Genomic DNA, 21,217 nt, shown 5'->3' on the forward strand with positions numbered 1-21,217 from the left:
AAGAAAAAAGAATAAAAGAAAGCGAAGACAGATTAAGGGACTTAAGGGACACCATCGAGTGGACCACTACTCTCATGACAGAAGTCCCAGAAGGAGAGAAAGGGGCAGAAAGCTTGTTCAGAGAAACTGGCTGAAAACTTCCCTATCTGGGGAAACAAATAGACATCCAGATCCAGGAAGCCGAGAAAGTTCCAGAAAGGGGACATTCTCTGTCCTCAATGGGCCTGCCTCTTTGTGCCAACCTTTCCTTTGTTTGTACTTAACTTGCCAACACCTCACTGGATTCTAAATTGTTCCATTGTCATTAAGTTAGGTAACTCTGAATGCCAGTAACAGCTGTAGTCCACACTATGCGATTTACTTATGATTTATGCATTTGTTGATTCTTGGATTGTTTCAAATGACTACATCTCATCTACCCAAAAAGACTGTAAGTTTTTTAAAAAAGAAAAACTGTTCTTAATATTTCTTTAATACCCTTTAAGTTGACTGGACAGGCGCACGTTATGTGCAATAAATATTAGTTTGCTGGCTAAAATCCACTTTGGTCACCAAAGAACTAACTGTCCCATAACCACTGTTTGTGTCTCACAGACCTGTTTGCCTAATATCTAAACAGACAGTTCTCCCTCACTTTTATGAAATTAGCCTAATTCCTCTTTCACCATTCACACTTCCTTCATCTCCACATTTCAGCCATCCAGCGCTCATGGCTTCACAATCACATGCGTGGCCATTAAGTGTCTAGTTCAGTTAAGAATCTGAATAGAACATAAAATCATACGTAGCTGCTACTTCTTTCATATACAGAGGGAATTCTAGCCCTAAAATTGTGACATACGGTCTTTAAATGAGTTTTTTTGGTGTCTAGATGACTCAGTTAGCTTTAGTTTCTAAATACTTTCCAGTAGTTCCCTTTGAATACAATCTTTGGATTTCAAAGGAGAGGTAACATGATAGAGTGTGAAGCCAGAAAGACCAGGGTTTGGATCTCAGCTCAACTGATAGGGACCACTGGCAAGATACTTTACCTCTATGAGCCTCAGTTGCCTCATCTGTAAAATGGGTGTCATAACACCTGCCTCTCAATGTTGTTAAGATTGAATATGTGTACATTACCTGTCATATATTTGGTGGTCAGTAAACATTTGTTAAAATGATGATATAGAAAGAAAGAAAAGAACCCTCAGGAAAACCCAGCAAACTGTCCCAAAGAGCAGTGAGAGTCCTTGATAAAGGATATAGAACTCCTTTTAGAGTTAAATTACATGGGCAAAGTTCAACCCCTCCTTCAGTTAAAAAGCTGGGGGCGGGGATTAACAAGGAAGTGGCAATTCTTTTCTAAGCCTTACTTCAGCCTTCAGGCTTAGTGCTAAACCTGCAAGAGGCTACACCCAGAGGAATCTTAGATCACAGGAGCCTTCCTAACTGAGAAGCCAGGACGACTAGGTGGCAGTACCCTCTTAAGCTCCGTGGAGACTCAGGTATAGAAATATTTTTACTGCCACCTGACCTGAAGCCGGAGAAACCACTCACAGCTTCAAAAACAGGTAACACCAGGAGGCGCCGGTCTTCATTCTGTCTTCCTGGGAAGATACCGCTGGGTCTTCAGTCTTGGTTTTGCTAATGATGCAATCTAACTAGGGGAAACATTTACTGACTTTAAAGTTCTTATTATGTCTCAGGAAGTAGATGACAGCTAAGAACCTAGTTTATTGGGGTTTCCAGAAAAGCAAAAGCTATTTGGGTTTCTCTTTCATTTTTCCTTTGCCACAGAAAGTCTGAGGTAAGTCAGTGAAGAATCTTTACCTGGCAGAATCGTTTTTAACATCATGCAGTCGTCTCTCATTGAGTCTCTGACAAGGTATGTGATGACGGGAGAGACAGCCTATGGCCAGGGGCCCATGGAGATGCTGAATTCCTCTTCTAGCACAAGGATGAGGCTGAGGACAGGGACCCCTGGGTTTGAGCCTAGAGTCCTGAGTACCTTGCAGAAACCTGGGCACAAGGTCCAGTCCTGCAGACTCTCTAGAGATGTCCTTGAGTGCAAGGCCCCCGTGCAATGGAAAACGTCTCTCCTTCCCCCACCCCCACGGGTTCCCCTACCCCTTCTGTTTACACTCAGAGACTTAGTCCTTCGTTTAATTAATATGACCTCAGGCACTTGCTCATGCTCTCTCCCCACCTCCTGTTTAGCTTCATGGTAGGAAGTAGGCATTTTACTTCATTCCTCTTTTCATTCAGGATTAAAGAACGTGTCATCCTTAGAGATGACAAATAGGCAAGAAATGAAGACACTAAAGTCTTAAGTTCAGGGAACCAGGAAAAGGTCAGACTGCTCCTGAAGTGCATAAGGAAGTACAGGATGCTGAAGGGCACGCTCAAGGCAACGAGACAAAATTGAACTCATAATTTAGCCTGCAAAACTCCGTTTGGATAAGCGTCTATACCCATGAGTCACACTCGGGCCTCATCTGTCTATCCAGAGCAATGGAAGTCATCTCTTCCATTGAACAGCCTGTTGCCAAGGGGTCCTACACACCCCTCACTGGGACAGGTAGACGCGGCGTGAATGGAGTGGAGAGTAAATTCTGTCCAGCTTACTTGGGCCCTAGTTGTACGTAGCAGGTTCTGTGCATGGAACCAAGCAGCACATGTTTCCTCTGTATGCTTATCCATGACCTGCCACAGGAAGGGAAGTGAAATCTAACTTCAACTAACAATCTAGAGCTAGAAAAATCCCAAAACTGTGATTGGAAATAAAGGGACCTTAGGTGCTTCCCCGTGGTTGTGGCCTTCCCAGATAAGCTACCTGGGGAAGCAGCACCTTCTCTGCTGATGCCCGGGAGACCCAGGCTTCAGGGAGACCTGAAGGACTCTTGCCATTTAGGGGGTCATGGGAAAGGAACTCTCAAGGAGGGGAAAATCCGCCAGCAAAGGCAGCTCTGTAACCTTGCTGTGGCTGGTTGGCGAGAGTATGTAAATACTGTAGTAAGGGCAGAGTTACATCCACTGTATCATCAAATTAGAATAAGACTCATAGGTCTAATAAGCCTAGTGCTAATTCTCCCCTCCGGGCTCTGAATCAGCCCTCAGGGGCCCCACCCAAGGCTTCCTTTCCACAAGCATAAAACTTACGGGTGAAGTTTCTGTAAGCCCCAGGTTGGGCCTTTATTCTCAACAGAAATAGCTGATGGCAGAAGGGATCTAACATGATAAACTCGCTCACTGCTGCTCTATAGTAAGACCTCGCTATAAATTTGACAGTAGCTCTCTCTTCATTTACAGCGACGGACTGTAGAGGGAAAAAACCTACACTTGTTAAATGCATTTATGTCCCCATGGATTCTTTCAGTTTCCCCGGCCCTGGGCACAGCACCCACCTCCACCTCCGGCAGTTGGGGTCTCCTTACCCAGCTGTTGCCTGACAGCTGAGCTTTCCGCTCCTCACTCATCCTTGGCCTGGCCTGCTGGTTGGACCGACTACTCAGTTTTGGGTAGCCTATAAAACGGCAAAAATCTCGTTTCACAAAGCGGAAGGGCTGTGTGCGCCACCTTGCCCTTTCTGAGGCTGCTCCTGAACCAGCATTTAGCAAACTTGTTTCTTTCCCTTCCCCAGCTACACCGCACACAGTTTTAAAGTCCTCACACTCCAATAGAAAACTTTCGTTTGTTTTTTGTTCTGCTCTATTTCGCTTTTAACTTACACGGAGTTTCTTCAGAAGCTTCGCACGTACATCCCACCCGAGGATGCAGTTCCGGCCCTGCCCTACACACTTCCGGCCTACGGTGTCCTGAGTGGCCCGAATCAAAGCAAAGCTTCGAATTGGAAATCCCGCGAATCCTCGCCTGACACAGTCCCACTCTGGTCTCTGGCCTGGGCCCATTCTCCGCACACCTGGGAGTCCGCGGCACGGAGCCTGTGCGCATGCGTGGGGGAAGGGGCGGAGGCGGGAAGGCCGGAGGCCGCAGGTGCTTTGCCACGAAGTGGAATTGGCTCCTGTAGCACACGGTTTGCTGTGGCGCTTGTTGTGAGTGTTAAATTGGGAGAAAATGAGGGAAGAATGGTTATCGAAGCCCTGGCATAGGACAGAAAAATGATGAAACCGGACGAAGCACAGTGGCCAGGGCCCCCACTTCACATTGTACCCCTCAAGCGTTTGCTTACACCCGCTTGCCTGAGGCAGGTTTGTGGGGCTTAGGAGTCGTGGAAATATTTCTGCGTGCGTAGTGGGTATCTCAGGCTTTGCATTTTTGCCCAAGGTGACACTGGGAAATCCAGTTCAGTCCCCTCCATCTGCACCTGATGTTCTGGACCAGCCCCCCGCAGCCCCCTCCCTGCCGCACTTCCATCAGAACTCACCCAGCCAGGGGCCACTGCGTTCTGGGGGCCTGGCCAGGGAGCTGTTCCTCAGGTGAACGGCTTCTGTATCAGCCAGCGTGAGCCCCTTCCAAATAAAGGAGAGGAAACAACCATGGAGACAGGAAGCCCCTCCTTCAAATAGTAGAACCTTCAGGAACAGTTAGAGAATATATGAGGAGGAAACCAAGAACCAAAGAGATTAAGTGACTTGCCCAAGGACCTTGCAATTTAGAAGCTGAGCCAGTCCTGACCATTGGCCTCTAGACACCCAGTGCAATTTATCTGTATGCAGTCCAGTTTATCTGTATCCTGTCACGCTTGAAGTCTCTCTGCAGTTATTGTCCTGTTTCTTTTTAAGTTGGTCCTAGTTTGAGAGAATACAGTGGAAAGAGAAAGAGGGATATGCCAGCCATCCCATTAATATCACTACATCTGTCTAATAAGCCAGAAGACACATGCCTACATATACCAGAAGACAGTATTAACATAGGACCATTAAAGGAAGGGGACCTAATTAAGAGCCACCTCAATGACAGACTCAGAGGACCTGCAATGTCTGTTGTACAAGAAAAAAACATAGTAGCTACTATTTTTTTTTTTTTTTTTTAGTATGGAACCCTTCACAAATTTGCACGTCATCTTTGTGCAGTGGCCATGCTAATCTCTGTATCATTCCAATTTTAGTTATGTGTTGCCGAAGCGAGCACAGTAGCTACCATTTTTGAGCCAGGTTCTGTGTTGAGATTTCTCATGCATTATCTTATACCCTCACAATATCCCTCCAAGATAACATATTTTCAATTTACTCACAAGAAGCTCAAGTTCAGGGAGGTGAAATAACCTGCCCAACACAGCTGGTCATTGGTTAGGTCAGGAAGCCCATGCTGTTTTCCAAAATATCCACTGTCTAGGAAATTTGAGTCCAGTGAGAGTCGGTAGGTCTGGGCTTTCTGGCCTCTGAAAAGAGTATGTGGTCCTCACTATATGACAAAAGAATGCAAGGCAGATTATTAATAAGAAATTATTTCCCAGCAAGGAACCAGAAAAGGGATTATTTCATGAAAGCTAAAATTGACAAAGTCAGTTCATTATATCCATCCAGTTATTCATATGGAAATAAAGGTGAAGTCCTTCTACCCCATCATTTTCCTAATGATCTTTCCAAAACATGCCTGTGATCACATCACCCTCCCACTCAAAACTTTGAAAAGCTCTCCATTGCCTCCAACAATGCTCTTCAAATTTTGTAAAAATAGCAGGATTTTTTTTTCCAGATGAAATCTTGCATGGAACACCAAATATGGCAAGAAACAGAAGCAAAACTGTAAGCTTGAGCAGATGGCAAAGTTTGGGAGAGGGAACAGGAAGGGTCAGGGACTCCAAACATTGCTCACTTCCTCCTTGGCCCACCTACCCTCTCCCAGGAAGACTTTTAATTGCTGTCCACTGTTTGAGGCTCCTTTTTAAATGTACTGATAGAGCAACAGAGAATATGCAAAGCTTTCAGCCCCACAAAGGTCCCCGTAATCTGGCCCCGACTGCCATTTCACTTGTTGTCCCACTACCTCCCTGAGCCCCAGCTGTCTACACAATGCCTGTTTATGCTCTTCCACTTCTCTAGCTGCTCTTCAAACACATCCTAAATTCACCTTTCATCTAACTTCTTCCAGTCCCGTTCTTAACCCCGATACCCACTCACCCATTAAATCCTTGCAATCTTTCAGGGAGTCTCGGCTTGCTCTCTATTTGCAGCCATTGATTCCTCCCCACAGCAGCCATCTGACCTCCAGTGTAGCACCTACGTCGCCCTCTTCAGACTTACCCATGTACCTGTCTCTCTTCCTCATCTCTAAACGACTGAACTTTCAGAAACAACCCTGGCTCTGCCCTTGCCTCCCCGTGTAAGTACAATCAGGTGCTCAATAAATGTTCACGGAGTTGCACCCCTGTGTCTCCTGAATTCCCAGGGGTAGATTGCCCACAGGTAGAAGGACATATGTGGACTTTGTTGTTGCAGGCCCGCCATGTGTACCACCAGTGAGTGTGACCTGGAGGAGATCCCCCTGGATGATGACGACCCAAATAGCCTAGAATTCAAAATCCTGGAGTTCTATGTCAAACAGCACGTCTTCAAGAACGACTCTGCTGTCTTCTCGCCAGAGCGGTTGAGAACAAGAAGCTTGTCCCAGAAAGGACTGGGGAGTTGCTCAACAAATGAGTCAGGGACACAGGTGTCATGGGCTTGCAGAAATTCCCAACCCAGTGAGAAGCCCATAATCTTTGCCAAGAAAAAGTCATCTTGGAGAACGTTCTTTGGAGTAGTGGAGAAGGAGGAAGATTCTCTGAGGTCATCTACAGAGATCCATCGTCAGGGTCAAAGGACAGTGCACCTTGAGAGTGGACGTCAGAGTCAGTCAGGGTCCAGGTCCCTTTCTAACGTGGAACGGTGCTTAAAGCGCGAAGGTAGGTTTCGGATTCTCCCGCAGCAGCATCTCTGCTCTTTGCGTGCGTGGTAGTTCCTCTGCTCCTCGCTGGTAAGGCGTCCTTTGGTGGGGCGCTCACTGAACTTCAGTTTCCCAACTTACTAATATTCAGTAACAATTACTCTCCTTCTGTCAAGACTAAGCAGGAAGGAAGAGGGTGGCAGTAAAGGGTGATGGGACTGGATTTCTCTGCTGTCTATAAATAAGGTTGCTGCCCAAATTCCAAATCCTCTATGTCAGAGGCCAGTACACAGGAAAGCACCCTCGACGGGTTCAGGCTTTTGCTCTTCCTGAGGGAAGCCAGCTCACCTCTCTGGGCCTCTGTTTTTCCATCTGTACATTGGGGTAGCCCACACTCCCTCCCTCTTAGGGTGGATGGAAAGATCAGGTAGCTATATACAAAAATACTCTTCAAAGTATAAGCCACCCAAAGAAAACAACTCAGAAGCATTTTGACAAAATCTTCCCTCAGTGGGACAAAACATATGCTATTGAATAAAACATTTTTCCAAACAGCTTTATCACAGAGCGTTGCGCTTCATCCACAAACCTTGGCATAAGCATCTTCTTCCCTTTCAACAAAGCCCAGTGACCAATGCCCAGATTTGAAAAGAAACCCACCCTCTCCTGCTGGGCTGGTCAGTAATCAGTCAACAGGGGGCAGTAATGTCTCAGTTTTAAACTATGTCCCGGCTTAGCGGGAGAAGCAGCCCAGCTTTAGGTCATTCACCTGGATCAAAGAAACTTCCATTCGTGAGACTTAGAGTTTTTAGAACAGGAGGAGTTGGGGTCGGGATCAGGTGGGGAAGTCCTCCTTGGCCCAGCCTGTCATGGGACCCCAGGCCCCTCCTGCCGGGGGCGGCAGCTGAGCTCTGGAGCCAGCAGAGCAGTTGGGGGGCACCTGAAGTGACACCCGCTTCCCTGCTCGGCTACTTTGCCAGGGGACAGAGGACACTTCTACAGACCTCAATCTTTTGGTTTCTTGAGATAAAGGATTCTGAATTTCCATACAACTCAAGTATCACTTGGCCTTTTATTATTTTCTAAAATTTCAAGCTATTTCTTGAGATATATATAGATTTCCCTAAAAAAGTAGAAATGGGTGCCTCCTAAAGAGGCTTAGCTTTCGACATGTATGTACAGTTTATCCTCCCTCCTCGCCTTTCTCTTTCCTTGCTTGCTTTTGTTTTTCCACTTTCAGAAGTTTTATTATATTCATAATTTTGCTGTGTTTATTCTTGTAAATCTGCACTTGATTTTAATGTTTCCATTGTTTTTATTGAAGTACATTTGACCTACCGTATCAGTTTCAGGCGTGCAACATAGGGATGTAACAGTGATACACGTTATGGAATGCCCACCACAATTAAGTGTGATGATCAGCTGTCACTGTACAAAGTTATTCCAGTATTATTGACTATATTCCCTATGCTGTACTTCTCATCCCTGTGGCTTATTTATTTTATCATTGGAAGTTTGTACCTCGCTACCCCCTTCACCTTCCTTTCTTTCTTGTTCAGACAATAATGTGGGCGGTCGTGTTGTGTGTGACTCAAGAGGGCCTTGATTTCTATTTCTACTTTGCCACATGTAAATCAGAGCTTAACAGCTGGTGTCTTTTAACCAAAGGTCACAATTTAGCCTGTGCTACCATTTCCAGGACTCAGGCACCAGGCTTAAGTGAGAACTATGAGGTTATGTCCCAACACCAAAGTCTAGTAGCGAGAGGCTTTAGGATGCAGGAAAATGGGCATCAATACCAATTTTAGAAACTCCGAGCCCAGGTTCTTTTACATGTGCACCTTCTGTTGCCCCACAGCTCTGACTCACTCCATGTGGAATGTGGCAGTTAAGATAGTTCTGCAACACATAGTAGGAAGTTCAAATAACTCTGGCTTAAATAACACAGAGGCTATTTTTGTCTCCCATATAGAAGACCAAAGTGTGGCTGTCCAGGCCCAACAGCAGCTCCACCAGCACTGGGCAATTCTTACTCTGCCGTCCCGCAGCTGGTGGTTTCCCACCTCAGAGTTGCCTATTTTGCAAGGTGACTGCTTTGAACCCAAGTTCAGACACAAAGACAGAGGAAGCAATGGAGAGACAAAAGGGTGGCTTTTTAGATATTTCAGCTCCCCTTGAGAGAGCTTTCTTGAAACTGCACTCAACTGCTTACATCTCGCTGGCCACTCCTTACTGCAAGGGAAGCTGGGAAATGGAGTTTTTTCAGCTCAGTCCATTACTCCGCTGACGTTTCAGGGGTCTGTTGCTAAGGAGGAAGGAAATGGGAACTGGGAAACAGCAGTCTCAACGCTATGGAAATCTCTCTCAAACTCCCTGCCTCTTCTCTTTGAAGCAAATGCCTCAGGAGAAAGGCTGACACACTTTTCGAACCCAGCCCTCCTTGGCCCCACACTATCCCCCAAAAACAGGCCTCAAAGGATGGGCAGGCTGTCTGTCCTCTCCCTACCCCCATCCAGTGTCCCTTGCCTACCAACTCTGACAAGAAGGAAATCTTTTATTTTTTCAGTGTCTAGAATTAAGGTGTTCAAATGGGAATCTTCCTTAGCGCTAGTTCATCTGAGTGTAAATGAGTTTGCTTAGTTTTTCCTGCACAGGTTTCCTTTGCATGCCCACCAATTTGTGGAGATCGATACACTGTGCAAGGATAGGCCAACTGTGTACTTCTGGGCCTGCTGGCCTTATGACGGCCCTGCCACACGGTGGGGCTGGAGTATGAGGAGACGCAGCCTCTGGGGCCCTCATCTGCCTGAGTGTGAGCTGGGCGCGGGGCGGCTCCTGAAGGAAGAGCATGTGCTGCTCACCCCGGACAGGCTGCGCAAGGTTACACAGGCAGGGAATACAAGCTCCGCTGTCCTGTCTCTGTGCCGCCCTCTTGGCTTTGGGACCTAGACTCCTGCCATTTCCTTGCCGGAGGCCTTGGGTGACCAGCATTCAAGCGCAGGCTGGGCCACAGTAAGCTGATTTAAAATGGAAAGTATATTTGATTTGGTTGTTAAAATGGGAAGGAAATGCATCAATCCCTTTCTCTCCTTCTCTAATTCTCTCCTTTTCTGTTTTCAAACCCTGTGGACGGAGCAAGAAACATAGGGCTTTTCAAAGAAGCCATTATGCCTTTTTTTAAAGGAAGGCATTATGGATCAAGCGTTAGTTGCCGTGGCTTTCCAGTGAATGTCCAGAGGGTGAAAGGAGGGCGCCAAGGCCCTGGGGAGGAATCCAGGGCGAGAGGGCCACAGGTCCCTTGGCAGCCCCGTAGGATGGCAGAGTTTGCCTTTCATGGGGCACAGGCCTCTCTTATCTGTCCTGATCTACAAAGCCCAACAGTTCCCCCGCACACACCAATCTTTTGACCAAAATTCCACTCTGTTACTTTATTCTAGTCTGTAAATTAAATTGTTTTTCAAATATTACATGATATGGCCGCTCCATATGGCTCTAAGACAGAGTTTGTACAGGTTTCTACTAGGTAAGAACCTAGCGATGAATCAGCAATGAAAATCTTACTCCCAAATAACTCTGCACTACCACCTGCCTTCTCCACTGGACCCCATCCCTGGCCAGGGGCAAAGCGCACTGGTCTCTCACAGGCTACAACTAAGGGGACCAAAGCCATTTAAGCCTTCAGGTCCCCAAATGCATTGTTCTGTAATTAAGTGTGCAAATCATGTCAATACTTTCCCTGATTGTAAATTCTCCAAGGCTGTGGGTTGTACTTTATGCGTCCTCTTTTACCTATCAGCATTAATTGGATGTTTCCCAGCAAACTTGGAGGAGCCGGGAGATACATGACCACATAAGCCATGGGAGTTCAGTGTTTACCTGGCGGTGGGCACAAGTGCTGGACATGGCCCAAGAGCAGGGGTATTTCTCTTCCCTTAGTGACTAACCCCCAAACGCTTATGGAACTACTGAATGCCCTCCTATGCACATAGGAGCCAGCTCTCCAAGATATAAAGGATGTCCAAAAAAAAAAGAGTAAAAATAAAGGCATCATGAGCACTCCCTCAAGCTAAGAACTGGGTGCTCCCTTCTGTGTTTCTTCCCTTGCAAAGGGGAAAGAGGACCCTAATTTTGCAAGACTTCAAAAGGAAGGTGCAGACGGGTGGTTGTTTCAAGGTGGCTATTATTTCTCTGCATGCTCCTCCCTGGATACCCACCCCAGGGCACTTTCCTGGTCTTTTCATTTCGGGTAACTGCATATACCAGTGACCTAGACCAAGTTCTGGGAAGGGCTCTTAGCACCATTTTGTCTTTTTTCAGCTGTGGACCCCAAAGTTGTTTGCATTGCCAATCGAGTTGCTGAGATTGTATATTCCTGGCCACCGCCAGAAGACCTCCCCTACCAGGAAGGAAGCTTCCAGTCAGAAGGGAGATTGGTGGTCTTCCAGGGCCCCCAGCCCCAGATACTCCAGCTGAGAGCTGCAAGTTCTAAGAAAGGTAAACTTCCCTTCGGAGTATTTGTCCTGGGCTGAGTGTTTACCAGGCAGAGGTATACGAGCACTTAAACGTTTCTTCAGCTCAGGACGCTGCAACTCCAGAAGCCCGACTGCCAGAGACTAAGGGCCTGACATTGGCCTGGAGAGAGCAGCCCAAGCCAAAGGGAGTGTGCAGATGGCCAGCTTCACTGCAAAGGCCAAAGAAAAGTCTTCTGCTGAGGGAGAGGAGGAAGTACACAGGGTGCACTCCACCTTGTCCACAGGGAACATGCAGCATCAGATTTAATCATGTTAGCGATGGCCAAGGACCAGCGTGCTCATGGGAGTGCACTGGTTGTAGGGGGAGCATCAGCCTAGGGCTTTATGCTGTTGCCTTGGCCTCCTGTGAAAAAGCAGGGTGTTGTCAGACACCGGCTCTGGTGCAGAACACGTTGCAGAGCTAATGAGCAGCCACCAGCCTGGGTCAGCTGTCAGCAGAACGGTAGCTCCAGCTAGGACTGTAGGTCCCACCCGACGGCAGGAATTCTGCAGTTGAGAAGAGCGGGGCCAAGCGCCACAGGAGGAGCAGCTCAGTCCTGCCTTCCCTCACCAAGGACGGTCCTTCAGCTCTCTTTCCCCGAACTCCAGTGGGTGGTGGGGGGCAGAGGGACTCCGGGTGGACAGCACACTAAAGCACAGGGCAGAAGTTCTCTCTCCAAATTGGAGTACTGGAGTCTCCCAGCGCCGGAAGCGGAGGGCAGAGTTTGTCCGGGCCGTGCTGTACTGTGGGGACCACGGCTGCTGCAGGAGCTGAAGGTGAGGGGCTGGAGGACAGGAGGGCCTTTCTGAGCCTGCTAAGAAGCAATCTCATGTGTGTCTGGGCGGTATAACGCAATACCCCTAAGCCACGCTGAAGCCAGGGCTGTTTTCTGCTCCGGGCCCCTGGGGCAGCAGCTTTCCCTGAGAGGCAGCATCGGGTAACAGCGACCCACGGGCCATGTAGACACGCATGCTCACCTTTCCCAGGTGACCTGAGTATCACGCGTCCTGTGTACCTGCCCTTCACAAACCTTCTTGGGACATGATGTGCTGGATTCATTTCCTGGCCTCTCCCTCTTATCAGGGACAAACACGAGGACACCATGACTTCAGAGATTGGCCATAAGTTAAAAATTCTGTTGTCTTAGTAACTGGCTTTCCTCGTTGGGGTTCTGTTTCATAGCGATGACCGTCTCCCTCATGTTTAGTTAGTAGCATGTTGTGAGGCAAGAAAAATCCTCCTCCCCTCCCCGTTCCAGCACGCACAGCACACACCAGCTACAGCCGTCTCTCTCTCTGCCTGCCTTTGGGGTGGGAGAATTTATCAGTTTTATGCATTTATTCCCCACCTTGTAAGGAATTAGCATATAGAGTATACACTTTAGTAAGATAAGTTAAAATTATGAAAGATAATGTAAAAAAGAAACAAAAGCAGGAAAACAAGTTGGACTTGGGAATGAGTTTAATTCCCAAAATGCAGGCCTGGAAGATCATGTCCTCCCTTAGATCGAGGCCATGAATTTGGCTCTACACTTGCCAGCAGCTCACACAAAGCGGGTATATGATCAAATAGGGGATTTACGGTGTCCATATGGAAAAAGCACCGTCTGCTCAGGAGAAGCCTAAAGACCAGAGAGAAATTTCTCCTAAATATCTGCAGTGATAGGATCATGTGTAGTGGAACTAATGTCTTCAGCAGCATTCGTACAGTAACTAGAGTGATGAAGTTCATGGTGGGAACAGGACTCTAAGGGAAGGAGGAGCGGCAGAAAGGAGGGGCCTGGGGGAGAGGGATGACTCGTGCCTGGTCAGCAGAGGCGAGGTAAGATTTAATCTGCTGAGAATTACAAAGCACATGTCTTCCTCAATCCCTGACCAGGCCACAAGCCTCATCACTGGAAAAATTTAAGGTTATCTTTTTACTTAAAAAAAAAATAACTGGCATTTCCCTGTGACAGATGATGATGACCAAATAATAGCCAGAATCGTTGAGCTGCTGAAATATTCTGGGGATCATTTGGAAAAGGAGGTATGGAGCTTCTTGAGTTCATGTGGTTCCATTCTGTGCCCGCATACTGGTACATGAGAATGGAATTGGGGTCCAGGTTGTATTCCTTTTCAAAGTTCTGCTTTCCACTTAGTCCTAAATTTTATTTCCCTTGGAGTCAAAATTCTTCACGCTGGCCGCATCTCAAAAATGAATCATTTTGGAAAACATAAGTAAACCTTCTGGAGCCTTCTTGGAATTTTTGGAAATGAGAACTATAACTTTGTTATTGCAAAAGACACCAATAAATTAAAATTTGCTGAAGAGAAGTATGAATCTAGTTCTCCATGTAACTGATCCTCAGGGAAGTTTAGACTGACTCTTGCATTTGCCCTGCAGCCTGGATATCGGTGTCCCACAGCTGTTCCAAGGCTGGAGTCCTTCCTGAAATCTCCCCTTAGAGTGGCTGGACTCTTCTCTGTTCAAGGTTGCTCTTAGCTGTTTGGCCAGGGAGGCTGGCTAGTGTTACTTGGAGAACTTTGCATATCCTGCCATTTAGCAGTTGAGACCCTTCATTCCAGGTGGGGAGACATGGGGGTGCCTTCAGATGGAGCTGGGCAGGCCCCCACTGGAGTCAGGAGGGTTTCTGAGTGTGACCTCTCCATGTCCGCCACCCGCAGACTGCTGAGTAGTCTCTGGGGCCTGTCAGTCGGGCTGGCTAGGAGAGCCACTTCCTTGTTTTGCTATGATCCACGGGGAGGAAGTCAGGCGCCGTGGGGCTTCTGCGGGAGCGGGAAACAGCACTGCCTGGCCAGCCGCCCTTCCCCACTGCAGCGTGCTCGCTGCCTCCTGTCATGCCTGTCAGCGGTGTGACCAGAGGTGACCGGGAAGGTGAAGGGCATGCGAGATGGTGCAGAACGAGAAACAGTGAGAAAACCAGGGATATCAGACTAAAGAAAGAGGGGAGGGGTATGTGAGCTTTGGGGCCACAGTAGAGGTGGACAGGGCTGCAGAGGAAGCAGGAAATAGAACATGGTTTAAGGACACCCCTGTGTTTCTCCAGAACTAGGATCAGTGGATACGAGTTATGGGGCCATTTATTTCTCCCCATTTTAAGAATAACTTTCTAGCACTCGGGGCTGCCCACTGGGGCCAGGAGCTGGCTTCCTGTCACAAGGAGAATTTCTAGTAGATGCCAGCCAACAGTTCAGCTCTTGAAATGGGAGGGGACTATTAGATGTCCTCCAGCGATCTCTGCAGCTGGAAAGTCCGTGTCTCTCATGGCAACCTCCTCCCTGGCCTCCCTAAGCAGTGACTTGCAGTTAGGGTGGGGAGGCCAGGGACAGGAGGCGGCATGAAGGTGACCCCTCTGGGTATAAAGAAAGACGTTTCCTTTTCACCCCACAAATGACCACTTGTGAATACCTCTCTTTGCCTGATGTGCTCTCTTCATTATTTACGTAGGAAACGTGATTTTTCCGATAGAGGCCTCTAATAGGAACCCACGGGTGTGACTTGCTGTGAGGGGCTGAGTTCCCACCAGAGTGGGACAGTGACACTGAGGAGGGGCTCCCCATGGCCCCAGAGTGTCTGCAGGGGTCTCATCCCACCTCCCTGGAGCTCCAAGGGGCATAGTGGGAGGAGCCAGGTTCCCTATGGGAGGGGCTTCTTTCCAGCGTGGGATTCTTTAACTGTTCTGGCAAAGTCCAGGCTCCTGGCCGCCCAGTGAGGTTTTGAGTCTAGCCTCTTCACCTGGGTCACTGGTTAAGAGGAGTCTTTATTGGTGTGGATGACACTGGTCCTCCTGCCTCAGATTTATGGCTCAGATATGCCTCTTATGGTGCCTGAAAGTTTGGGGGGTGTTAGCTGGGTTCCAATAAAGGACATGGCCCCACCAAAATCTTTATGGAGCATCCGACCCATCCCCAGAATATCCCTTTTAGAAACAATATTTGTTGACAACCTGTTTAGTTCATCATTCCTCAAGGGTAGAGCTGGAGGATTTTCAAATGAACATTTCCTGGCCCACTAAGAAATTCCTGCTTTCTCCTGACAACCATGTTAACAGACATTCCAAGAATGGCTTTACATGAATGTGATATATGCCTTTATGACACATGTGGCTCTGATTTTTCAAAAGAAGCAGAGGTGGTGTTGGTTTCTCTAAAAGGTACAGCAGTCCAAAGGAGGTAAAGCAGAGATACAAGGTTCAAGAGAGGGGCACAAAGTAAGACAGATCATTTAGAACAATGGAAAACAATGGATGGATTAGGTGTCTTTTTAAAGTAAACACATGCTCCTTGGGGTCTTCCCTGTTGTCCTTGTGCTCTTGCAACATCGTGACTAATTTCTAACAATTCCTAAGCACTTCCTCCACATCAGGCACTATGCTAAGTAAGTGTTTTACTCAATTATCCTATAGAGTAGGTACCATCATCATTGGAGTTTAGAAATGACAAAAACGGACGCTGAGAGGTCAATTCATTTTCCCAAGGTTGCACAGCTGGTAAGAGGCAGAGTGGGGGTCTCAGACAACACAGTCATCTCCAGGCTTCAGATTCTATCCATTTTACAACCTCTAGCAAAGCTCTCGGCACTGTACTGCAGCTGTCGGTAGACGGTGAGTGCTTGCGTGAGAGCCTATGTCTTAATCATCCACACCACATGCCCATTGTAAATTTGCAGGAAACACTGATGAAATGTTGGATGAACGGGCTGTCCACTTTTATTATTGACTTGTCCCAGTGAAATGTATTCACAGAGCAGGTACATGCCTGCAGGACAGCGTTCCATGGGTGAAACTAGAATCCAGGGTTTTTCTGTTGGGTGTTTAGGGCCCACTGTTGAGCTAAATAGTCGATCCCACTGGGTGGGCCAAGCTGCTCTGCTGAATGTTTATCCTCTTGTACACAGTTGAAGAGAGACAAGACTTTGATGAACACCTTCCAGGACAGGCTGTCCTACTCTGTTTTCAAGACCATCACAGACCAGTTCTTAAGGGGAGTGGACACCAGGGGAGAATCGGAGGTCAGAGCTCAGGGCTTTAAGGCTGCCCTTGCAATAGACGTCGCAGCCAAGCTCACCGCTGTCGACAACCACCCCATGAACAGGGTCCTGGGCTTTGGAACCAAGTACCTGAGAGACAACTTCTCGCCCTGGGTCCAGCAGCATGGAGGATGGGTAAGTGCATCCTGTTTAAAGATGAATCTTCCCAGAATTCAGAGGAGATGGATGGAAAATGTTTTATTTAAGTGAGGGAACACATCTTTGAAGCCACTCTCATGGGGTTAGGACACTTGAGTGGCAAGAGATGTATCCCATTGATGGGAACATACTTTTCATGGTTATCTTCATCATCAATAAATATTTACTGAGCTCCCAAAGGGTATGTGGAGTGTGTGTGTTGGGGGAGAGGGACTAGTCAGATGTAACAGGAAATGAAGAAATGTTGAAAATGTAAAATGTTTAGATAGATATAATTTCTGTTTTTCACCATTTTTCAGGCAACCAAAGTCTGGCAGTGAAACGAGGAGAGGCAGGCGGTTCCCTACCCTCTCAGGTGTTGTCAGTGCACAGGGTGATTGATCCCCAGGCAGAGACTTGGGGCTCATGACATTTTGTCATTGCTGCTTGGACCCAGCCATTTTGACAGGGAACATCTTGACTAGAGCTAATAAAAGCAGTTAAATTTTCATTTGTTTTAAATTACATGCCATCAAGCAGAACAGACAGCTTCATCCCCATGCCTTAGTCTCAACCCCTCTCCCATCCTTTATCCCTTTCCTTGAGATTTCCTCAAAACTGCCATGTTAAGTGGCTGCATAAGGGCAACTTTGTAAAAATGCCTTACCCCAGAGCTTTAAATCTCAATAGATCTAGAGCACTTTTGTCTGTTCAAGCCCTTCGCCAGAGGACAGGCCTTTGCTCCACACTATCCTTAGTCCTCTTCCCCCTAGAATGGTCCAGGGACCAGCAGCAGGTTTAAGGCTGCCCTAGACATGGCCTGTATGGCTCTGGAGCCTCCAAACAGGCTTGATCTCTTTGCTACCAGAAGGAAAGAAGAGGTCCTCTCACCTAAGGGGCTGATGTGCCCACCATGGTCTTCGGCAGCTGCCCATTGCGCTTACCCAGTCTTCCATTCTTTCCTATTTTCCACTTTTGTACCATGTTTCCAAGGATACCAGTGAAGACAACCCACAAAATGGGAAAAAATATTTGCAAATTTTATATCTAAAAAGGGACTTAATATTCAGAATATGTAATAAACTCTTAACAATAAAAAGACAAAACCCAGTTTTCACGATGGGCAATGGATTTGAATAGACATTTCTCCAAAGAAGATATACAAATGAGCAAGGAGCACATGAGACGTTGCTTGCTCGGCAGCTTCATTTTAGCATGAGGGGAATGTAAATCAAAACCACAATGAGAGACCATTTCACATCTACTAGCATAGCTAAAATAAAAAGACAAGTGTTGGTGATGATGTGGAGAAATTGGGACCCCCATACTGGTTCAATGCAGCATTGCTGGTAGGACTCTAAAATGGTCTAGCCCCTTTGGAAAGTAATTCAGCAGTTCCATGAAATGTTAAATATAGTTATCAACTCCACTCTTAGGTACATGCCCAAGAAAATTGAAAACAAATGTTCACATAAGAACATTGACATGAATGTTTATAGCAGCACTTATTAAATTACTCAGCATAGCCAAAAAATGGGAATAGCCAAAATGTTCATTAATGACAAATGATGAATGGAGAGACCACAAGTGGTATATCCATACAAGGGAATATTATTCACCCATAAAAAGGAGGAAAGTACTAACAAATATATGAACCCTGAAAACATTATCCTAAGTAAAAGAAGTCAGACAGAAGGGCCATATATTATATCACTCAATTTATATGAAATGCCCAGAATAGGCAAATCTGTGGAGTCAGATGAGTGGTTTCCTGGGGCTTTGAGGAGAGGGAATGGATGGTGACTGATAGACGAGGACCTTCTTTTTGTGGTGATGAAAAGTTTTAAAATCAGAGGTGTTGGTGGCACTGCTCTGTGAATATACTAAAAGCCACTGAACCACATACTTTTAAAAGAATGAATTTCATGGTATATTTCAGTAAATCTGTTATGAAAAATGGGAGTTCTAATTCTAGTAAGCCAATAAAAAGAGAAAAGAGAAAATAATACAGACATTTTTATTTACTTATTTTTAAATTTGGCTGCCAGTGCTACAGAGAAAGACAGTTCCAATCAGAGAAAATAGATGGATTTTTCAGTAAAAATCATAAAGGGAATTTGGAATTTTCAAAGGCATTAGAATTTGATGGCAGTAGTTCTTTATCGTTTGTAGTTTCAATTCAAAATTTATTAGTTTACTTTTCCAAGTCATCATAAATCCTAACCTTAAGTCTTGGCCACAGCGAGGTTTAATTTGGAGCACACAGCTGGAAAGAGACAGAGGGAGGAAACAGAATGAGAGCAAGGACTCATTTTCCCGAAGTAATGGAGAAAGACTTGCAAAGTGAAGGATGTTGATAAAGGAATATTCATGAGTTGGTGAGCTGTGAAAGGGTGAGAAGGATGTGGATGAGACCTGTGCTCAGTCCCCCTGCAGAGGAAAGAGAGACGACACTGGGCAGCCAGCCTGCAGGAACTTTCACTGGCCCCACGTATCTTGGTGACCCTCTGGGGTGGACTTGCAGTGGTGTGGAAGGAGGAACACTATGCCATGCACAAGTTTTCCAGGAGCTCAGACATCCCAGCTATCTCAGTATCCTGTGTCTCCTGGGAGTGTAGGACCATGTATTTGATGCCTCTTAGTATCTCTCATAGCTGCCGTTACTGTAACATACATCATAGATGTTCAGCCAGTACTTGTAGAATAATAAATGAATCAATTGCATGAATAGCAACTCAATCTGCAAAGCATGCTAAACAAACTACCGTGAGATTTTAATTTACTCCTTGGCCCTTTTTCCTCACTGTGGAACACTGTCACATAGTTACCTGCCTTCCTGCAATCTCACCATTCCACAGCACTTCGAAAGGAGAGCTTTGCCATAGTCACGAACCTTTCAGTATCTGCTTTTCTGAATGTTAAGTACAGCATCAAAGCCTTTTCCCATCCAGGCTGTTCCCTCTGGATGTATAACATAAATCCTCAGCCGATGTTTTCCTTTCAGGCATACCAAGAATGCCAGCCACCTTTCCAAACCTCCCCCAACCTCCACAAAGTCTCCGGGCCTCGGGTCAGGCCTGGGATAAGAAAGCAGAGTTAACGGGCATATGCTTTCACTTCTACAGTGAATCAAACTTGGAATTTTAAGAATCTATTTCTTTTTTTCCTCTCTAGGAAAAAGTGCTTGGGATATCACGTGAAGAGGTAGACTGACACATCTGAAGGTCTGTAATCTGGAACATTCGTGCAGCAGTGGGCCGGTGTGCATCACCCTCAGCATAGACTACAGGAGAAAATTTAAATGGACAGGCAGATGGAGCCTCGGGTTTTCAAAACCAACATTCCTGTGAGCAAGAGGCAGCAGAAGAGTGTTGCTCCTGTCCCACGGATAGACGGTAGTAGCGTGGCCGTTGACATCCATGTTTTCTAGGCCCTCCTTTGAGTGGGTGAGGAAGTCTAGAAAGATAAGTGGTAATTCGCCTTCCAGATATTCACAACAGAAGTTGTGAATCTTCCTGCCTCTGTTGGCCACTTTCAGGAATGTGTGTTATAGATATTTGCTGTTCCCGTGAGAGGAAAATGATAAATTGTGCATGTTTCTACTCTTCAGTTTCCAGTACTATTTATTTCTTAAACTACACTTGGGATGGCCTGATAATGACACTGTTTCAAGCCTGTCTTTAGGAAGACTTTGCTGGTCAAGCTGGTATTGGTAGACACAACCCAAGGACACCCTTGAGGTTACTGTTGTATCCACTCTTTCGGAGACATGCTGCCATCTCTGCCTTTTTGACTCATTTTTTTCTGGGAAAATTCTTTGAGTGTGAAGAACTTCCCTGTGGCAGAAAACAAGTACTCCTATCCCCCTCAGCTCTCTCAGGGACCTCACCACTACTTCTCAAAATGTCTGAGACACTTAACAGCTGAAAAACAGTCAAAGTATGTATACGGTCTTATAAATTTCTGGATCCCTAGCACCCAGCATGTAGCCTGATGTACAATAAGTACTTAATAAATCTTTGATGCACAAATAAATGCATTAACCAGACATACTTTCAGCTCCAAGGGAAAAACCGGGTCTGTTCATGCTTCACTACCCTACCAGTCCCAGTTAAAGTGAACTATATTCTCTTTTACTTTCTTCCCCACACAGCAAGTCACAAATGCTGGGATAAAGGAGTTTCCCTTCATAGACAGAGACACTAGAGATCCACTTTGATCCAACCACTCCAGATTATTTGCAGTTTCCCAAATGAATTATGCAAGCTTAAACATACCTCTGAGCTTTCATAACAATATTTCTCCACTTGGAATGTTCTTGTCTGCTAGTCCTTCCCCCCGTTTCCACTCATCTTACTCACTCCAGCCCATCTTCCCAAATTCACTCCTTCACTCTTACAGGAAGCATTTGCTAACCCTCTCTTGGCTGCCCTGGGGCTACATTTGGATGCCTTTTGTCATAAGGATACTTGATAACATCCTGTCCCTTGATAATTTACCTAGTACATTGTACCATAAGAACCAGTATCTCTCACTGCATTATAAGCTCATTTGTAAACAGGTATTATGTCTAATTTAACTTTGCATATAAAGACACCTTTGTTGTTCTCACCACTTAGGAAATCCCAAGGGTTTTTTTTTTGTTTTTGTTTTTGTTTTAAGTTGTTATTGATATACACTCTTATGAAGGTTTCACATGAAAAAACAATGTGGTTACTACACTGACCCA

At 46.3% G+C, this 21,217-nt stretch overlaps 1 protein-coding gene and 1 non-coding gene across 6 annotated transcripts; one reads left to right on the top strand and one right to left on the bottom strand.

Moving 5' to 3' along the window:
- Positions 1-1,368: 1,368 nt before the first annotated feature.
- BCL2L14 (BCL2 like 14) lies at positions 1,369-20,534 on the top strand. 5 transcript variants are annotated; one of them, XM_057491664.1, is made up of 8 exons: positions 1,369-1,550; positions 1,777-1,864; positions 5,638-5,687; positions 6,381-6,826; positions 11,125-11,301; positions 13,277-13,347; positions 16,219-16,485; positions 19,663-20,534. In XM_057491664.1, the coding sequence occupies exons 3-8, from the start codon at positions 5,638-5,640 to the stop codon at positions 19,699-19,701; spliced, it is 1,050 nt and encodes a 349-aa protein (XP_057347647.1). In that variant the 5' UTR covers positions 1,369-1,550; positions 1,777-1,864; the 3' UTR covers positions 19,702-20,534. The 5 variants fall into 5 exon arrangements, with proteins under 5 accessions (XP_057347647.1, XP_057347648.1, XP_057347649.1 ...); XM_057491665.1 differs by lacking the exon at positions 1,777-1,864; XM_057491666.1 differs by lacking the exons at positions 1,777-1,864; positions 5,638-5,687.
- Positions 4,968-5,071, bottom strand: LOC118925017 (U6 spliceosomal RNA). The gene has a single exon (XR_005029839.2). It is a non-coding gene; the product is annotated as a U6 spliceosomal RNA (small nuclear RNA).
- Positions 20,535-21,217: the final 683 nt, after the last annotated feature.

This window comes from Manis pentadactyla, chromosome 14 (assembly GCF_030020395.1).
Source record: "Manis pentadactyla isolate mManPen7 chromosome 14, mManPen7.hap1, whole genome shotgun sequence".
NCBI lineage: Eukaryota > Metazoa > Chordata > Mammalia > Pholidota > Manidae > Manis > Manis pentadactyla.

What these genes read in the sequence shown, in the direction of transcription:
- BCL2L14 (XM_036909696.2), top strand. Translation starts at nt 6,188, where the DNA reads ATGTACCTGTCTCTCTTCCTCATCTCTAAACGACTGAACTTTCAGAAA. An exon ending in CTCTGCCCTTGCCTCCCCGT is followed by an intron (nt 6,265 to 6,380) that starts GTAAGTACAATC and finishes TTGTTGTTGCAG; the next exon opens with GCCCGCCATGTGTACCACCA. An exon ending in GGGATCATTTGGAAAAGGAG is followed by an intron (nt 13,348 to 16,218) that starts GTATGGAGCTTC and finishes TCTTGTACACAG; the next exon opens with TTGAAGAGAGACAAGACTTT.